The sequence below is a fragment of the Panthera pardus genome, unplaced genomic scaffold (genome assembly GCF_024362965.1).
Source record: "Panthera pardus isolate Hobbes unplaced genomic scaffold, ASM2436296v1 HiC_scaffold_13, whole genome shotgun sequence".
NCBI lineage: Eukaryota > Metazoa > Chordata > Mammalia > Carnivora > Felidae > Panthera > Panthera pardus.
Window position 1 is genome coordinate 184834731 of NW_026526688.1, and position 20619 is coordinate 184855349.

The window sequence follows — 20619 nt, forward strand, 5'->3', positions numbered from 1 at the left end:
CACGGATATCTTCTGTTCTGCATTTTTTTTTTTCTTTTTAAAGAAAATGACATTGCAGGTGAATTAATTTCACTACCCAGACTAATGTGTCGTGACCCACCACTTGGAAAACACTATTAGGCCAGAAACCTTGTTCTTTGCAGTCGGGCAAGTCGCTTGGGTTACCTGTGAGGTTTATCCCAGCTCCAGCATTCAATGCTAATTCTAAATAACAAAGAAACTAGGAGGCTGTGGGAATAGACACATAGCATTTAAGGCAGCTTGAAGATTTTCTGCATGTAATGTACTTTTAGTTTTTCCTGGCCTATGTGAGGAAGTCAATATCCAATAAATGCTTACGTTTGGGGCAATTATTGTCCAAGAAAGATTGGACTTTAGTCACACACACGTCATCAAGACTATGTAGAGATTTGCAAGGGTGACTTTCAAATAAAAGTCAGGTTCCCTGTGTCTAAACTCCTTGGGCCCCAGAGGCGTTTCAGTTCCTGAAGTTATTGGAATCTGAGAGGAAATGCCTTAAGCATATGGTACATTGTGTATTGGCCCCAGCAAACTCCAGGGCAGTGACTAGTCAATAATCAAACACATTGATTTGTCTTCAGCAAATGTATGAATATTGACATTTAGTGGCATAGAGACCATAAACACCTTCACATCTAGGGCACGTGGGTGGCTCAGTCGATTAAGCGTCCAACTCTTAATTTTGGCTCAGGTCATGATCTCACGGTTCATGAGTTTGAGCCCCACATCAGGTCCCATGCTGACAGTGTGGAGCCTGCTTTGGATTCTCTCTCTTTCCCTCTGTCTCTCTCTCTTCCTCTCTCTCTCTCTCTCCCCCTCTCTCTCTCCCCTCCCCCCCCCCACCTCTTGTATACATGTGCTCTCTCTCTCCCTCTCAAAATAAATAAAACTAAAAAAAAAAGAATAAACACCCTCACATCAGCTGAGGTCACTAATGGGATGTGAACATGTTCTCAGTTTTCCGAACGTCGGGGGATTCAGAAAAACCCATAAGGGATTGTGGAAATAAGATTTGTAATCCAGGTGTCATGTTTTCCATTTTCAAAATCAACAGGACCATTTATCCCTTGGGGAGACCGGTGTTTGGCTCAGTGCCTCCCACAGAGAAGGCACCTAGAAAATATTTGTTGAATGAGTGGCTGAGACCAGCTACAGCTTACACAAGACTGTTCCAACCAAGCCTCTTTGGAGGAAACAGCCCTCTGGTTCTTTTCTGACACCCTTAGTTTATCCCATTTCTTGTAAGTGGATAGAAAACTCATTGCTTCCACTTGGCTCCCTCCCAAAAAGCACAGGGGAGAGATGCTTGTGGATCCTCTTGGTTTGGGTTTTTGTTTTTTTTTCCTTCTTCCTTCAGGCCTAGAATCTGAGGAAAGAAGAGGCAGGCCCCCTAGATCTAGAGGGGAGTGGGCGAAGAGATAAAGGTTTCACTCATTTGTTCTAGGTCTAAAACGTAGCCAAATTCAGAACTGCCCTCCCATAGCTCCTTGTGCTGGGAATACCGACTCAACATAGTGACCAACTCCATGAATATTCTGAGGATTTCTTTCTTTCTTTCTTTCTTTCTTTCTTTCTTTCTTTCTTTCTTTCTTTCTCTTTCTTTCTTTCTTTCTCTCTTTCTTTCTTTCTTTCTCTTTCTCTCTCTCTTTCTTTTTCTTTCTTTCTTTTTCTCTCTTTCTTTCTTTCTTTCTTTCTTTTTCTCTCTTTCTTTCTTTTTCACAGAATGCTTAGTTTTTCAGGATTTGGGGTTTCAAGGGGTTGGCCCTACAAAGATCTAAGTTCAAATTCTGGCTCTGTCCATCCCTGGGCACATTACATGAACTCTTTCATTTCAAGTTCATTTCCTCGTTAGAAAATGAATGTGATGATAGCAGAGTAACCTCACGGAAGGCACACATACATGGGAAGCATTTGTCACAAAAACTTTGGTTTTTGTTAATAGTGATGATAATAATACTTGTGTGTCTTCATCGTTGTGGTGATTCAGCAGCAGTACAGTGGGGGGTGGGGTGCACAAATATAATCTCCACCAGGCTCTCTGTGCTCCTGTTCTTTGACATGGGCTGTAAGAGCCAGGATGGGCTAAGTTATGCTGCGGTAACAAACACCTCCCCCAAATCTCTGTACCTTAACAACCGCAAAGTCTTACTTCTGGATCATGTAAATTTCTCCGTGGACCCAGATGACTCATCAGGGCAGTTGTCTGCCATGTGGGTACCACACTGCAGGCTCTTTTGTTCTTGTGACGTCTCCATAGCAATATGTGTTGTGTCAGGGGAGGAGAAGGCTTGGGGATTCTTACCTTGGCTCTTCAGTGCTTTCACCCTGGGAGTCCCTCGTGCCCCTTCCAGGCCCACTTTACTGGATAAAGCAAGTTACATGGCTCTGTCTCACTCCAGAGCATGACGAGGGACAGTCCTGCCATGTGCCTGGAAGGAAAGGAGAACTGGACATGTCAGAGGGAGACACTAACGTCGACCACATAGACATTGGCCTTTTCTCGTTTTATCGTACATCGTTATTGCAAACACAGCTTCAGCCCAGCACCCTTTGCAACCAGGTAGTGTCCTTAGCCTCTGCTACCTAGAGATTCTGGAACTGCCACTGTCCTGGCCCGTCTCTGGAAATCGTTGAGCCAGCTCCATCCTAGATAAGGCAGAAGAAGAGATTTCTGGGTGCTTGAAGTGAGTCATACTTCCTGGACGGGAGCCCCTCACCCCCAGTGTTTTCTCAGACACCCTTTACCCCCAGTGCTGTTGGATGGTGGTGTTAAAATCGTGGGTTGCTCAAGTTATAGGGCACCTGGGAACCCCTCTCATTTTCCAAGGGAGGAAACCGAGGACCAGGCAGTGTGTGTTTGTTCTGTGGCTCTCCCAGGGTCCCCAAAGTTCATGATTAGCTCCTCACTAGACCTGCTTCTGGATGGAGGCCTTCTGGCTCTGCCTGGTGATTTTCTGCTGTCCACCTCCTCCATCATCCTCCTTTAGGAGCTGAAATGTCTCAAGTACGGTAACTTGGCTTGTCTGGCTTTCTGTTCTATTTTTGCCCCCCACCTTCCCTCTGCCCTCCCCCCCCCGACCCCGCCACCGGGGCTGGGGCTGGAGTCATGCACTTGCTGGTTGTTCACAGCTGCCAACAAGGAGGCTCTTGGGGACCTTTTCCTTTCCTTGCAGTTTTTGTTGTTGTTGTTGTTTGTTTCCAATTGGAGGGATATGAAATGAGTCATGTTAACAGCTGCCATAGGGACTAAACTATCACCATTTTAGAACGAGTACAAGAAATTCCATCCCATTCCCCAGTGTCATCCCCTCCACACACATAACCCTTCCAGAGTTTTCTGTTGTTATTTTTTCTTAAGTGTTTATTTATTTTTGAGAGAGAGCGCAAGTGGCAGGGGGGTCAGAGAGAGAGAGGGAGACAGAATCCTAAGCGGGCTGCAGGCTCTGAGCTGTCAGCACAGAGCTGGATGCGGGGCCCGAACTCAGGAACGGCAGGATCATGACCTGAGCCGAAGTCGGACGCTTCACCAGCTGAGCCACCCAGGCGCCCCTCTATTGTTATTTTAATAATATATGTAAGCTCTTTGATCAGATGCAGTAAAACATAGTCCATGCTTGAACTTATTCAGAACCCTTCTCTTCTACACAAAGTGGCTCAGATATCCCCGGAACAGTCCTGAGAGCCTGCCTCGCCCTTGGACCCGTGGGCTGCCGCTGGCTTCTCAGGTTCTCCAGACTACTGTAGTTGGGGTTCTAACTTCCAAGATGCCACGAGGCTGGAGGTCCCCGGAGCCTGTGTTTTCCAAGTGTAGATGAAGTCAGAATCACCCGTGCCGTGTGCTAACGATGCAGATTCCTGAGCCGGTTCCAGATTCCAAGTCAGTGGGTTCCCTGAGCTGGGGCCGGGAACCCGCATTTTCATGAGCATCCCAGGGGGACGTAGAGCAGCGTTTTCTAGTGTTCCTTCTTGGTGCTGCCACACCGGGGTCAGGGCGCTGTGGGGGAGGTGTCCCCACCTTCGCCAGGGCAGCACCGCTTTGAGCTGCTGCAGCAATGAGGCTTCAGCCTGAGGGTTCTACTGATAAAAATAAGTGACACAATGCAGTTTTTGCAGTTGGCTGTTCTAGACCATAGCAGAAGGAAGAGCAGTCCAGCAGTGGCTTCCTCGAGACCACCCTTTTGTTGCTGGGGCTCTAGGTTCCATACAGAATGAGTTTGCTTTCTTCCCCTTTGGTGAAGGAATAACTGTCCTGTTTTCCATGCCCTGAAGGGACTAGAACTGCAGGACTGCACTCATCAAATCCCAGGTCACGGGGCCTTGGCAAAGGCCTCTGTGCCTGTTTCCTGCCGGGCACCTTAGACCCAAGGGAAGGGAGTCCTCTTAACTCACAGCTTCCAAGGCCTGATTTGGACCTTGCCTTGGGAGAGAAACAGCTTCTCTCTCTGATCCCATCAGACTGCAGTTCGAGGTCAGGAAACTTGAATTTCCACTTTGCCCTTAGGTGGTGGCCCTTCCCTGTTCTCCTTCAGTAGACCGGCTGTTACAGCCAATCTTGCCTACAGCACCTTACGGCGTCTCCATGCAACCTGGGGTTTTCTTCCCCAAAGTTGGGAGACTAAGTATCTTTGGGGCCTCAGATTTGGATCTGATCAATTGAAGGGACAAGGGTGGCCATCTTCCTGCCACCAGGACTAACAGCACTGACAACCCAGGCCTCTGATCTCGGCCGCAGAACCGGAGGCACAAGGGCAGATCGGCTAAATTGTGTGTAAATGGGATTTTTCCTGTGAAATCTCAATACCTCTTTTAGGATGTTGCCGTTTAGGGTTTTTGAGCCACTCTCCTCTGATATTTACTCACTGGGGATTTTACTCTTGAAAAATCACAGTGGCAATACAACCATTTTGCTTCCATGAAGGCGATGTCAAAGTCTTAAAAATCCAGGACGTTTTAAGGCAGGATTCCAACCTCATTACTGCCAGGAATAAGATTCACCCAAGGTGGAAGTGTCCTCCCTTAGAACGCAAATCCGTCTCAGAATGGCTTTTCTTTCCCCTTTGTTTTTAAAGCTAAGCAATTACTTTTTTTTTTTTTAAGGAAAAAAAAATTGTGCTAATGCACAAAACTCTCTTTTTCCCCTTTCATTTATTTGAAATTGAACTTAACAAAGTCAGTTCCAAGCAAGCACTATATATGAGTAATGCTTTTTGTCCATAAAAGAGCATTGACTCCAATGGTACGGGAGCGCTGATTTCTCTGCTTTGTGTGAGCGTCCATAATGACAAAGTGCTCATGTCAGAGTGTATAATGAAACTATAAATTGTTTTCATGAATGCTCTGAATTTGGTCTTTTACGGGGCAAATTCAAAAGGTATTTAATGCCACATTTCACATATGTGAATAACGCCAGACGGTGCAATATATCCAATAAAAGTAAAAGAGTCCCAGTCGGGCTCACAGTGGCCCAGGTGGTGGATGATTATCAGGTGAGGGTAGTTCATGGTCAGGGTCGGGGCGGGGAGGGGGGGGGGGTGGTGATGGGGAGAAGGAGGGACAAAGATATCCTGTATCTCTGAAGAAGAGTTTCAGCTAGGTACACTCAACTGTTTGGGGGTAATTCAAAGTGTGGCTAAAATACTTAGCTCACAGAGTGGGTCTCTGGGGAGTGGGTCTCTGGGGAGTGGGTCTCTGGGGAGTGGGTCTCTGGGGGTGGGTGCCTGCATTGGAACCATGGGAGTTGTACATATCTTGGTGGAGTTAGTGAACAAATGTTCTCAGGTGAGAAAATGTCTGCTGGGCTGAATGGACAAGTGAAATCTATTGCAGTGATATATAGTTCAATTAAGTTATTTTTAATAGCCATTTTTGTATTTTTTTAATTACAGAATAGTCGTAAGGGCTTATTCTAGAGAACACAGAAAAGCATAAAGAATAAAATCTTTAAAAACACATGCAAATACTTTTGTTACCAAGAGTTGTTAATAACATTTTTTTCAAAATTTGTATTGAATAGTCTTTCTGTGTATATCATTCCATTACATTTTAATACGATTTTACATAATCTTATCTGGATATATACATCCTTTTAAAACAAAATTTGGTTCCAACTATCTATCTGTGTCATTTTTTTAAAAAATATTTTGCTTTTTTCCGTTATATGTCGGTTAAATTATTTTATCTATTTACCCCAGTTTGCCAAAGTTCACAAACATATAAGGCTTTTTGGTTCTGTCAGGAGAGGAACATCGTGTACCGTAGCCATCTTTAGGTGCACGTGTCATTCACTGATGTCTCTGGGCATATGACCTCTAAAAATAAAAAAGGCGACAAAACAAAACCAGCCCCACGGGGTCTATCAAATACGGCGTGTGGCAAACGGAGGTCCATTGATGTTTTTGACCAACGGCTTGGATTTGTTTGTTTTGCAGTACCTAGTGTGTAAAAGAAAGCTGGAGAGTAAAAAGGAAGCTCTGCTGATCCTCTCCAAGGAGCTGGACACATGCCAGCAAGAAAGGGACCAGTACAAACTCATGGCCAATCAGCTTCGAGAGCGCCACCAATCCCTGAAGAAGAAATACCGAGAGTTGATCGTACGTGTTACGTCACGGTGACGTCCTTGTCCCCTTATGACACAAAGTGGGTTACACTGGAATTAAAATTTTAAAAAATAAATAAAGCAGGGATTTTGACATGCCATTTCTTTAAAAAAGAGGGGAATGGGGCGCCTGGGTGGCTCAGTCGGTTGGGCAACTGACTTCGGCTTAGGTCATGATCTCTCAGTCCGTGAGTTCGAGCCCCGCATCGGGCTCTGTGCTAACAGCCCAGAGCCTGGAGCCTGTTTCAGATTCTGTGTCTCCCTCTCTCTCTGACCCTCCTCTGTTCATGCTCTCTCTGTCTCAAAAATAAAATAAAACGTAAAAAAAATAAATAAATAAAAAATAAATAAAAATAAATAAAAATTTTAAAAAGGGGGGGGAAAAAAGGATTGCATTCAAATAGTTCCAAAGTGGAAATATTAAGATGTGAAAGTTGTCACCCATTTCCTCCACAGCCCAGCCCTAGTCGCTAGCTGACGTATATGTGGTTCCAGGCCACCTGCTTTGGCACCCGTGAAATAGGCATATATACCTATGTGTTTATGTGTGTTTATATGTGCTTACTTATTAATTTATTTGTATTGGACTTTTTATCTTTGTTTTTTTTTTTTTCTTCAGTAATCTCTATACCCAAAGTAAGGCTTAAACTCACCAACTGGAGGGGCGCCTGGGTGGCTCAGTCGGTTAAGCGGCTGATCGGCTCAGGTCATGATCTCACGGTCTGTGAGTTCGAGCCCCGCGTCAGGCTCTGTGCTCACAGCCCAGAGCCTGGAGCCTGTTTCAGATTCTGTGTCTCCCTCTCTCTGGCCCTCCCCCGTTCATGCTCTGTCTCTCTGTCTCAAAAATAAATAAACGTTAAAAAAAAAAAAAAAAAAAAAAAAAAAAAAACACACAAAAAAAAACCTCACCAACTGAAGATCAATAGTTGCATGCTCTACCGACTGAGCCAGCCAGGCACCCTTTTATGGGGCTTTTAAAATAGGATGCATATTATAAATCTGCACTAGAAGCCGCTAGTAACATGTGATTATTTAAATCTCATTTCACATTAATTAGAATCCAATAGAATTGAAAACTCCCTTCATCAGGCTCAGTCATCACACTTCATGGGCCCAGTCACCATAGGTGGCTGGCTGATGGCTGCCATATTGGATTATGTTGGTATAGATTTCCATGGTGGCCACTGTATTGGACAGTTAGATCTGGGACATTTCCATCATTGCAGAGCGCTGTTAAACAGCGTTGTGTGAATATTGTTCCAACATTTGCTCTTTTCACTCAGTACTTTATTTGGGACATCTCTCTAGGCCACACGTACAGATTCAATTCATTTTTAAAAAACAGTTGCAGAGTAAGTTTCCCATAATTTCTTTAACCTTTCCTTTATCCTGAGCATTTAGATTCTCTCTGGGTCTTCATGTGGCAGGATTTTTAAGGATACAGATCACACTGAAATGGAAGATACCAACTACAGAGTCCTATTTTGCTTCCTACTTTTTTCTCTCACAGATACAGTCTCTGTTTTGCGGTGCTAACGCTGTTGCTAACGTTTAGCTGTCTGCACTGAGATCGTTATCCTGGAACAGAAATAGAATAGAAAGATTCTGCAGGTTAAAATAATGTCGACTTACACACGGGCAGCATCAGATAGAAGAGTTTACTGAACATTTACACATTCACCTGAACCTGAATTCTCTTTATTCCCAGGTGGCCCAAGAGGGAGAGGAATCAGGTCCTTTTAAGACAGAAAGCCTGTGGACTGGAAGAGCTCAGTTAATTCTTGCTTATTTTGAGCATATCCCTTCTTCCCTACCCGCTAAAAGTGTTCTGCCAGTAGAGCAAACTCAAGCATGTGTGGGTCCACTATTATTCCTTTGGATCTAACTATTTAAAAGACGAATTCAACTCAACCCAAATGAAATATTATCTTAGTTTTGGCTCTGTTCAAAAATAATTGTGATAAATCCAGTTTATTTGTTTGTGTCACATAGTTTTAGAAAGTATAGGGATGGCTGGATGGCTTAATCGGTTGAATGTCTGACTTTGGCTCAGGTCGTGATCTCACAGGTCATGAGTTTGAGCCCCATGTTGGGCTCTGTGCTGACAGCTCAGAGCCTAGAGCCTGCTTCGTGTTCTTTGTCTCTCTCTCTCTCTCTCTCTGCCTGTCCCCCGATTATGCTCTTTCTCTCTCTCTCTCTCTCTCTCTCTCTCTCTGTGAAAAATAAAAGTAATAAAAACATTAAAAAAAAAGAAAGTATATATGTTTCGTTGGAACTGATTTCCTAGAGGTTTTTCCAAAATAACTGGTTCCATTTATACTTTTTTCTTAAAGTATATTTGAATTTGGCTCAGGACACTATTGACTGCAGAGGGCAGGAGCGGGTGGGTCTGAATTTAGTTCATAGTTTCGTTTGGTTTTTTGAATCCAAGCACATATATTGTTTTTAAGTAAAATGTAATATTTGTTTCTTTGTAGGATGGAGATCCATCACTTCCCCCTGAAAAAAGGAAACAGGTAAGACTTATTCCTGAAGCTTGGTAACTCTTGGATTATTCACACTGACGCCTTACAATGACTGGGGGAATCAGGGAATCCCAAAATGTGTAGAGAGCTTCCTTACCAGCAAAACTCCCACGCCATTTATGTTCTTTTCTCCTAAATGGTAGTCAATGTTCTTTACTGATGAATCCATTCCCCCGCCCCCCACAAATTTTAGGTGCTTACTTTTGTCACTGAACAAATCCTTAGATATTTGTGGATCTGTTTATGAACTTTCTGTTCTGTTCTCTTGAGCTTCCTGGGTAGTTCCGGGGTTGTACCACACTGCTCTAGTTGTTTTGGCTTTATAATACTTGAGACATCTGCTTCGGTTAGTCTCCTTCCCTTTGCTTTTGCTTTTCACAACTTTCTTATTTGTTACTTTTTCCAGATGAAACTTACATTTTATCACACCTTCCTCTGATCCCACCCAAATAAACAGACCTATGGGTATTTTGATTGGGGCTTTGTTAAATTTATAGATTAATTTGGGGACAGTTAAAATATTCATAACATTAGGGGTGCCTGGGTCGCTCAGTCGGTTAAGCGTCCGACTTCGGCTTGGGTCAGGATCTCGCGGTTTGTAGGTTCAAGCCCCGCGTTGGGCTCTGTGCTGATGGTGCAGAGCCTGGAGTCTGCTTCAGATTCTGTCTCCCTCTGTCTCTGCCCCTCCCTCGCTCACACTCTGTCTCTCTCTCAAAAATAAACATTAAAAAATTTTTTTAAAAAAAGGATTTTCATAACATTATGTTCAGGAATATTATAAATCACATTTCTTTTAATCCAGTTGTATACACCTATATATATATATATATATATATATATATATATATATATATATGTTGTTGTTTCCCAAACATCCTGTTTTGTTCATTGGTGACATACCTGGCATCACATATAAATGTGTTGGGTCCATTTCCCTGAGATTTTTTTTTTTTTAATTTTTTTTAATGTTTATTTATTTTTGACAGAGAGAGACAGAGCAAGAGGGGGGGAGGGACAGAGAGAGAGGGGGACACAGAATCCGAAGCGGGCTCCAGGCCCCGAGCTGTCAGCACAGAGCCCGACTCAGGGCTCGAACTCACAGACCGCGAGATCATGACCTGAGCTGAAGTCGGAGGCTCAACCGACTGAGCCACCAAGGCGCGCCCCCCCCCCCCCCGTGAGATTTTTGATGCTGAGTAAATAGTATGCCCAAGGCGCACACACACACACACACACACACACGCACACATACGGGGTATTTACCCTTAAACACCAGCTCAGTCCTATGGTTACCCATTTGGTTATTTGGTTCTGCTCATTCCTATACTCTCTTCCTACTTTAATTTGATTATTCTGCAATGCTCCAGGTTTGATCTAAAGGCAAATTTTGCTATGGAGCTAATTGACTTTTTTTCCCAAACAAAATTACAAGGAGATTTGTCATGAACGGTTTAAAATTGGGATCCTCAGTCTGGAATTGCTAGATGTGTTTGTGTTTTTGGTGTCTACGAACAGTTATCTTTGTTGAAATTTTAGGAGTTTGTTAGTATTCATGAAGGGGTTTTACAGTTTAAGTGAATTCGCGTTCCGTGAGTTTATAATACAAAATTTACATTGACTGAGGAGAATCTGATGAATTCCAGTAAGTCTGTCAAGCTGCATTCTTACGGCTCTGAAAAAAAACCAGTTCAGGTCCTAAGCACTGGCTTTTTTAGATTTGCATATGGCGTTCAGTTTCTGTCCCTTTAGGATTTGTGTGATGGTGTGACTGGCTCTGCGTCCTTCCCGCCTGGCTGAGAACCTCTGACTTGCTGCATGGGCTAGAATGCGTTGGGGCACAGGTGACAGAAATTCCAAAGTGTTCAGTGAAGAAATCGATGACCTCACATAACCAGAAGCTCAGAGGTAGCACGTGCTGTTTCTTCTCCATCGCGTGGACACCTTCTCTCCATTGTGCCACACTTAGCAAACAAAAATACAAATAAAAATACAGGACACCTGGGAAATTTGAATTTCAGATAGACAATTGGTACTTTTTTAGTATAAAAGTGTGACCGATGTGGTATTTGGGACAAACTTATACCAAACATTATTCATCATTTATCTAAAATTCAAATCGAACAGGGCTCCTGTGTTTTTTATCTGATCACTCTACCACTGTGCCGATTTTAACATCAGCTTTCTCTTGACCTGAGTATCAGCTTTCTTCTCAGGCAGGTTTCCCTAAGCAAGAGAGGTAGAAACCCCAGGCATGGAATAGAAGTCCTTCTCTCCAGTCTGACTGGGCGAGTGTAGGACATGCTACCATTTCTGGTCTACTAACATTCACTAGGAGAGTCTCGTATGTTTTTTTTGTTGTTGTTCGTTAGTTTGTTTAATTTTTTTTTAATTTATTTTTTGAGAGAGAGAGACAGAGAATGCGAGCAGGGGAGGGGCAGAGAGAGAGGGAGAAACAGAATCCCAAGCAGGCTCCACACTGTCAGCACAGAGCCCGATGCAGGGCTCGAGTTGACGAACCGTGAGACCAGGGCCTGAGCTGAAACCAAGAGTCAGACGCTTAACGGACTGAGCCGCCCAGTTGCCCTGAGAGTATCATATGTTAATTGGCTTAGATTAATCACCCAGGATAGAAGGGCTGCCAGGAAGCCGGCCGTAACACCCACGAAACTAATTGTGTGGCCTCGGGAAGGTTCCTTTCAGTGTCCAATTCTCAGCTTTCTCATCCATAAAACGGGAATCCACATGGTACCCACCATACAGTGTGGCTGTAAGGAACAAATGAGAGAGTGCAGGCAGAGTCCTCACCACGGTGCCTGGCACTGGGTGAGCACCAATAAATATTTATCATCCTTTCCTCCGCCTTATCCTCTTTTTTAATCAATTGTATATTAGTGTGTCGAATCTGTCTACCACTGCCCTTGTCGGGACCCTTTTGTTTGCCTTTGACAGCTTGAAGTAGCTCGGGCCACAGAGGAGGTTCCTGGCTCGTAGGGCCTCAGAGGGGTTGGTAATTAACTGGTGTTGGAGCAGAGTTTGAACCCCTGCAGTTTACTCAGAGCAGGTGCTCAGAGCCACCGTGACTCAGTACCTATTTATTGAGCATCTCATGGGTGTCTTGTGCTAATTTAGACAGTGGAGACACAGGTGTGAAAAAGTCAGAGCCAACTCCCTGAGCTTATAGAACTTGCATTGTAGTTAGTGACCATACCTTCGTTTTTCCAAGAATGTTTCCAGTTTATCCTGGCATAATCTCTATTAGTGCTCCTTTCCTCTCTCCAAAATCTCTTGGTTTAGACAATAAGTAATATCATCACCCTAATTCTAGTACAGATGCTATGAACAAACAATACAGAAAATAATTAAAATATATTGGATGTCAATGGCCACTGGTGCGATGGGGAGAAATGTAGAACCCGATGCAAGAGAGAGAATTCTGGCTTAGTATTGCCAGGAAACGTCTTGATAAATATTGGTGGGGGGGGGGGGTGGTGATGGAGAATAGTTCCATTATTTGGAAAAATAAAGAATTTTACCCATTCAAAATATATTTTGTCAATTTTATTTACTTTTGGTTATTTTATTTATGAAAGCATGTGACTGGTCTTTGGGGAGTTGGTGTTAAGATGCCTTCTTCCTTAGCTCCTTGTGGGGAAGAAAATGCACCATTAAATGCTTAGTCACTGGTGACAATGAAACTTTCCATTTAGCCAGAAGCAAACAGCTTTGGCATACATGTGACAGGATTGGAAGGGAGAAGCACAATGATTTCCTTAACTTTTTCCTCTGGGAAGAAGGGGTTAGAAGCATGCACTCTGACCTAATGCCTCCTATATCACATTACATGCTTATCCCAAAGGCAAACCAGTGGGTGACGTATTTACCCCTCTCCCTGCAAAGCAAGTACATCTTATATAAGCAGAAGGCACTGGAACAAGAACGAGCTGTCGGGTTAATGGATGGGACATGGAGGTCAAGAGATCCACCTCTTGGAAAAGGAGGAGAGGCCACACTGAGCATCTCATTGCCCATCAGCCTTGTTTCTTGATTTAGGAGGAAGAATCTCTCTGGTTTCTACTTACTGCCCCCTTCCCCCGTTGATTGCTCAACTCAGAGGGACAGATGGCTTGATCATTCTGTTATGGACTGGATATTTGTATCCCCCCCCTTTCATATATTGAAATGCTCCTCCCCAGTGTGACGGTATTAGAAGCTGGAGCCCCTGAAAGGTAGTTGGGATGAGATGAGGTCCTGGAGGTGGAGGCGTCACAAACGGGATTAGTGCCCTTACGGGAGTCATGACAAAGCTCGCTCTCTCTGCTCTGCTCCCCGCCCTGCGAGGATACAATAAGGAGTCACAACCGAAGCGGGCCCTCACCAGAACCTGACCATGCTGGCACCCCAGCGTCAGCTTGTCAGCCTGTGGAACTCTGCAAAACTAAATTTCTGTTATTTGCAAGCCACCCAGACTGTGGCACTTTGCTATCGCATCTTGAGCTGACTATAAACGTATTTGAGGGTTCTTCTCGAATGTAGGTGGAACCAATACCACATCCCCAGCCTTTGTAGTGCTTTGTGCTCTTCAGAGACCGTAGAGGCACACGCGTTTGTACACACGTGATCTCCCAACTCTCTCCTGAAGTCACACGGGCAAGTTAGGTCTTCCGCAAAGTCGCAAGGTCGCATTGTTGGGTAGCAGTAGGTGGTAAGAGGCTGGGTTCTGGTGTCCAGTCATACTGATTCGAATTTCACCCTTCCTTCCACTTGCAGCCTGGGGGAGTACAGGGGAGCTGCCTGACCTTTCTGAGACTCAAATTCCTCCTCTCCAAGGTGAACATCATGACGAGGCGTATTCACAAAGCTCTTATGAGGCATTGGTATGATAATGCTCGTAATGCTCATTGCCTGGTACTTAGTGAGTGCTTGGTGAATGTTTTCATGTTTCCTGTGACTCGTCCAAGGTCACACAACCAGTTAACAGAGCAGAACTAAAATCCACGTCAGCTAACTCGTAGTTCAGTGCTCTCGTTCAGGTTTCTTTGTTCTAGATTCGACTCTTAGACTGAGTGGGGAGGAAGCATAGTCAACATTTAATCCAACCCATTTTGGAAGTCCAGACATTCAGGTGCTTTAATCAAAGCCCTCTCCTTAGAAGTGGTGGAGAACCAGAAGCAGCTAGGAATTTCTACCTGGGAAGCCAGTGTTCTTTCTTGTGGCAACCAGTGTCTGGCCATAGATAACTTTCCTGCTTCGTCTCCTCCACAGAGGACAGACCAGAACTTTCGTGTTTGTAGTTCTAGAAATATAGTTGTCGAGGCTAAAGAAAGCCTTAGAACTTAGACTCCTTTTTAAAACAACTCAATTTCCAATGTCGAGCCATCCATTCCAGAAGCTGTGAAGAAATCGTGACAACAGCAATGGCCTAATCGCTTCTCCTGGGATGTCGAAATGAAAATTTGTTCTTGGTGCCCCCAGCACATCCGCACACAGGGTACCTCTCTGCACTGCATTGAGAGATCACCAGAAGATCTCAAACAACCTTTGAAATCTTTTTCTTCTGTTAAGCAAGCAGTTCCTCCAAAGGAGACAAAGGGAATTTAAATTATCTTGGGTTAATATTCTTAGAAGATGGGACTCTTTGGGGTCACAGCAGCACATTTTCCCCATTCAAACTCCTCCTTGAGTAAACAATCAAACGCATCTTTGTTTTCCCCTGTTTTGATTTTGAGCTGACACATCACGGGAGATAATTCCTCCTGGCTTAAGGGGGAGTCTCTGCTTTCTTCCCTTGTAGAGTGATGGCTTCTTTAGACGGTGACATGTGCCAGAATGCTGACTCTGGAGAAATCAGAGCATGCAGGGGCCCTTTGGGGGATGGGAGGGAGCCTTTTATTTCAGTAGAAAAGTCTTCTTGGTCAACCTTTTTTTCTTCCCCGGTGACTGCAAATCAGAGCAACTTTGTATACGCGCCCTGGTTTGATGCTCAGAACCTAAAACTTCCTTCAAAGATCTTGAGTGCTTTGAGATGTTTCTTTTCATGACTCTTTGAACAGCACGACTTTCCTGTCCCACCAGGGACACTGGGAAGAAGTGCAGGCCCAGCCTGTGGGAGCCCTCCCACATCTCCGTGACAGCAACCCTGTTCTGAGCACCAGTGCATCTTGCTATCGGTTCTGTGAATCCTTGCGAGGGGTTTGGGAGGAAGGTGAGAGCACCCCACCCCCATCCCCCAGTTTAAAGATGAGGAAATTAGGCTCGACAAGTCCAGACAACTTGAGAATTACTAAGGGGGGCGGGGGACACTAAGTGGCAGGCGCAGAATCCTAATGGCCAAGATGAAGCAAACGTTCATCGTAACAGCAGCCTCCCAGATCTATTGAAGAGTGTGTTTGCCTGTGGGCCTGGAAATGGGTTCCTTCGCAAGTGTGTGTTTTGAGATGATGAGGTCAGAGTAGGCTGCTGAGGGCCCCTTGCACAGCCAAAAACTATGTATGGAGTGAGCTTTGGCTGGGTAGTTTTGTTTTTTTTTTTTTTTTTTTTTTTGTAAATAAGAAAACTGTCACTGTAGCAGAGGTTGTCATCTTGGCAGTTGCTATGAATAGGCGGTTCCTTGCTCAGCAAAGCGAGCTTCAGTCTGTTACTATTAACACAGGAGCCGCCATAGACCAAAGCAGCAGAGTAGAAATTGCCATTAAATTTGCTGTCAATCACACCGCTCAAGTATACTTGATGTTTCATCAAACTTTTTTTTTTTTTTTTTTTAACTTTCTTGTTTAACCTAGCACTTTCCCCTATCAAAGGTGTGGGTGTAAGGAGTCCAGAGCCTCGGACTTTTTAACACCTTGTCGAGCAGCCTGTTCTAAGTCTGGTCTCTGTCTCTTTCCCACTCACCCTCTCTTTTCCTTACTGTTCTCCGGGAAGTGCATAGGTCAAGGTTTTACTTCTCTGACTTTTACTTATTTTTTTTTCCCTCCCGCTTTTAAATTGTCGTTTTGATATGTCAGTCAACTGAGAAGTAAGTTTTCAGAGTTTTTGGTATACATCATTTCTACACTATGATGGTGACTAACTTTTCCATGGCTAGGTTACTGCAACACTGTATAGCTAATAAATTACCGAGATTGAGGATTGTGTGAGAGATTGTTCCTGGAATGTTGCCCCTGCCCCCTTGTTGCTGATCTGAATCATTTAAGAACTTCGTTGGAAACGTGGCTCCTCCCCTTTTTCTGCTCTCCCCAGCGTCTGGGCTAGTGCAAGGTTAGAAGGTTAACCTTAAGCTTTTTATCGCTTTCTTTTATTTTGCGTTGCTTTTCCTCTATCCTGTTAGGTTCAGTACACAAGGGCCTGCAAATTTAATCGACAAAAGACAGAAGAACAAAAGTATACAATTTTGTGAATATTTATATGAATGGGAAAGTTCACAGATGAAGTGAGACTCAAAGAAGTCGTTGACTCGGGGCTTATATACCGTTTTAATAAAAGAAAGGATGTCTGGGCTTCAAGGGATGATAAACTGTGGGAAAGTGACTAGGAAATGTACGAGGAAACTAATGGAAGCTAAGGGTTATTTTAGTAAGGTTTGTTTATGCAGACTCATCGGTGTCAGGGGCTGCTCTCTGGTGATGAGTCTCTTGCTTCTTCCTGGTATAGAAGAAGATGGAACACTTCACAAAGGGAAATTTATGCCCTGCATTTAGGCAGACATGGGGAGGACGGAAGGAAACTGTCTATCTGTGGACTCTCAATTGCCTTCAGCTCAAAATATCCTTATGGCAAAGTGGAATATTTTGGAATGGCATATTCTGATCCCCTTCATATCCATCTTTTCTTACGTCAAGGAGAATGGTATGTAGTGGATCCTTTTTTTTCCCTCCCATAGAAAAGATCCGGGGCTGTTTCTTACAACTAGTATCCTGAAAACCTTCCTTGTGCATGAGTGTCGATCACTTGATCATTGAAAGCAAGAGTCCTTAACAGTAATTGTCATTGCCAAGTTATATATCATTTACTTTTTAAAAAATCTCCCTCCCATCACTTCTGGTAAGTTTAAAAAAAAACTGTATTGCATCTAGAATGTAAACTTTTCTGACATATTTTATGGCACGTAGAGGGGAATTGAGACCTAGTGGCAGAGGCACTAAGCTAAGCTAGAGCTTAGGATACAGTGGGACTTGAAGAAAGCCGGAAAAATGACGCCCCCTGCCCATGGGACTCTGCCTCGGTGAGAATTTCTGCCCCCAAAGGCGGAAAGGTTGGGGTATGAGATCCACACTGCTCTCTCAACTTCCAGATCTTTGCCTTCACATAACTATCGGGATCTGTGGCCCTCACCTCTGTGCAGAGAGAATTTCCATGAGCGCCATGGTGCCCACACCAAGGATTGGCTTTGGAAGCACGCTTCTGCAGACATCGCTTATAATCGGGGGTTGAATTGTTCGTTGATGAAGGTGTGTCAGAATGTTCCAGCTATGTCCTCATCAAATCTCCCTCTCCTCTCTTCCCCATCACAATTTTACTGAACTTCCAGCCAGAAAGAGTGATTGTGATATATGGGTCCTATGATACATTCCACTGTATTCATTCCCCTATTATCAGAGCTAAAATGTCAACCTTTCACATCGGCCCTGGCTAGATCTGAATATTTAAAAGAGGCTTCTCTTTAAACCTTTTTATGTTTTGCTGTTTAAGCTACCTCCTGCCCCAGAGACTTAGAGGAAATAATTTCTCAGTTTGGTTTTCCTTCCCAGTGTTAGCCTGTCTGCCACGCTTTCTCTGACATTTCCTTTCTATAGTGCTGCTGTTGCAAACTGATGGTCACAGAGTCCTTCTCAATAACACAGAGACAGAATGCTCTGCATAGCTGATAAATTATAAGCAGGAGCCACGTGTTAGCTTGATGGATTGTTATAGTGAGTGTGTGTGAGTCATGGGTGTTATTTTTGGTCAAAAGAATTGTGTGAACTTTTCTCCTCTATTTTGAGTGCTTTGATGAAATGTACTACTTTCTTTTCTTTTCTCTCTTTATTTCGCCCACCCCCCTTTAAGGTATACGGCAAGGGATTAGGTACCATATCAGAACAGTCATGTTCTGGTTCCCAAAGTTACTGTTTTGGAGTTGAAGAGGCAGAAGGACTAAACAGACTGAACAGGAAAAAAGAAATGTGTTGACAGGAAACTCAGCCTGTGAAATGTGAAATTACAGTCTCCCTGCTTTGAAGCAGGGTGCCTCCCCCACCTGGCCCTCCCAGAGAGGTCAGTTTCAAAGCTGGGGGAGATTTACTAGAACCTAGCTTGGGGGCGCCTGGGCGGCTCAGTCACTTGAGCTTCCGACTCTTGATTTCCGATCAGGTCAAGATCCCAGGGTTGTGAGATTGAGCAGCGTCAGGCTCCATGGTGGGCACAGAGATTGCCTGAGACTTTCTCGCTCTCACTCTCGCTCTCTCTGTCTCTCTCCCTTCCTCCCCCTCTCCCTCTGCCCCTCTCCCCTGCTTTCTCTCTCTGTCTCTCTCTCTCTCAAAAATAAAAAAATAAATTAAAACTTAAAAACCTAGCTTGGAGGCTGTGTGCTTCTAATTCTGCAGCTACCATAGAAATGCCTGACTTCGCTTTAGTAGATTGCTTTTCGGCTGCCTACAGAGCAAATAACTGTCCCATCACCGGTTCTGCAAGTCACTATTTGCTAAAGCAGCCCTGTCCTCTGCTTCATGTGGCACTGGAACCTCTGACGGGGGTCCGGGGTCCCTGCCCTGTGCTAAGGAGAGCTTGTTAAGCTCAGTGCTTTCCAAAGTGAGGCCCAGGGACCATGCCAGGGGGCGGGATAAGCACAGAGATGAAGTGTTCAGAAACTCATGGCAATTTGACAGCATGATTTTATGTCCGTTGAATCTAAGGAACACTTGGGGTTTTATCCTTTCGTCTTCTTAAATTCATTTTTCTGGTAATGGATTATCGTACTTTACAAAAGTTCTGGTCTGGGTCAGGTTGGAGGCTGAGAGCAGGCCGTTCACCACTGACAGATGGACTTGTACCCGTGTAGCTGCTACATCAGGCTTCGGAGTGAACACCAGGCTGCCCACTACCGGGGGCTCTCAAGCCACTGTTCATCCAAAAAGGAAAGGGGGTTTTTTTGTTTGTTTTGTTGTTTGGGTTTTATTTATTTATTTATTTATTTATTTATTTATTTATTTTTGGAGGGGTGGGGGTAGCCTTTTATTAAGTTTCCACTGGCACTTTTATTTTAATTTTAATTTTTAAAACTTTTAACGCCAGTATAATTAACACGGACTGTGACATTATTTTCGGGTGTATGGTGGTGATTCAACCATTCCATACATTACAACCTGTTCGTCCTGATAACAGTTGGCGTCCTGATCTCCCCCACCGGTCCTCTTACAAGCATTTCTCTCCTGAGAACCTCTTCCGCCGCCTAAGAGGAGGCAGGTCCCGGGAAGGTGAATTTTGCTGTGTCTCCTGCAGAGGGGGTGTGAGACGCCACTTCCCCGCCCCTCCTCGGGCGGCTCCCCTGCCTGTGGCGGAGGGATCATGCTTGCTGAGCTAATGTCTGGAAGCCGTTCTGGGGTTCCGTGGAGGGGAAGTGGGGGCGGCCCCCTCGGGGATAGCTTCGCTAAGGAAGGAGAGCTGCGGCCGGAGGGGAGGGGCGGGGAAAGGAAAAGCAACAACTGAATCATCACTTCACCCTGGGGTCAGCCTGCTCTTGCGGCCTTGAACTGCCCAGCAAAATGGAAATCTTTGGGGCACCTGGGTGGCTCAGTCGATTTAAGCATGCAACTTCAGCTCAGGTCATGATCTCACGGTTCGTGAGTTCGAGCCCGGCGTCAGGCTCCGTGCTGACAGCTCAGAGCCTGGAGCCTGCTTCGGATTCTGTGTGTCCCTCTCTCCCTCTGTCCCTCCCCCAGTCGCTTTCACTCTTTCTCAAAACTAAACGTTAAAAAAAATTTTTTTAATGGAGATCTTTGATGTAACGGGAGAGGGAGAGAGGGAAGCCAGTGCCATTCCCCCCTATCTGAGACTTTTCCCTTCCCACCCACAAGGCTCACACTTAATCTTTTTGCTCTTTTAGTCTTGATTTAAATGTGGCCCTTTCCTCAGACACAGTCTGTTCCGTCTGCCTACCTCATTTTTCTCCATAGCACTCATCATGCAACCCCTGGGTCATTATGTATTTTATTGCAAGATAATGTAATTAATTTAACATCATCTATTCAAATGTACGTTTACAAGAGCAAGGGGTTTTGTCGCTCCTGCTCGGTGCTGTATCCCCAGAGTCCAAAACAGTGCGTGATGCATGCTAGGTGCTCAATAAATACTTGCTGTATAAGTAAATGGACGAACAGGGAACGGTGAAGGGGCAGGATCGCAAAGAAGCCAGTTGTGTCCAAGGATGCATTCGGCCACGTCTACCCAACTGTCCGCCCAGCGGTTGAGTTGGAGCCACTGGACAGGCACAGTCAAGGGGAGCTA

At 44.6% G+C, this 20619-nt stretch overlaps 1 protein-coding gene across 1 annotated transcript in view; it reads left to right on the plus strand.

Moving 5' to 3' along the window:
* Positions 1-20619, plus strand: part of CCDC149 (coiled-coil domain containing 149) — a 95510-nt gene that overhangs the window by 28430 nt on the left and 46461 nt on the right. Inside the window, exons 2-3 of the mRNA XM_019453590.2 lie at positions 6450-6611; positions 9094-9132. Coding sequence (XP_019309135.1) covers positions 6450-6611; positions 9094-9132 — 201 coding nt within the window. The remainder of the gene's footprint in view (positions 1-6449; positions 6612-9093; positions 9133-20619) is intronic.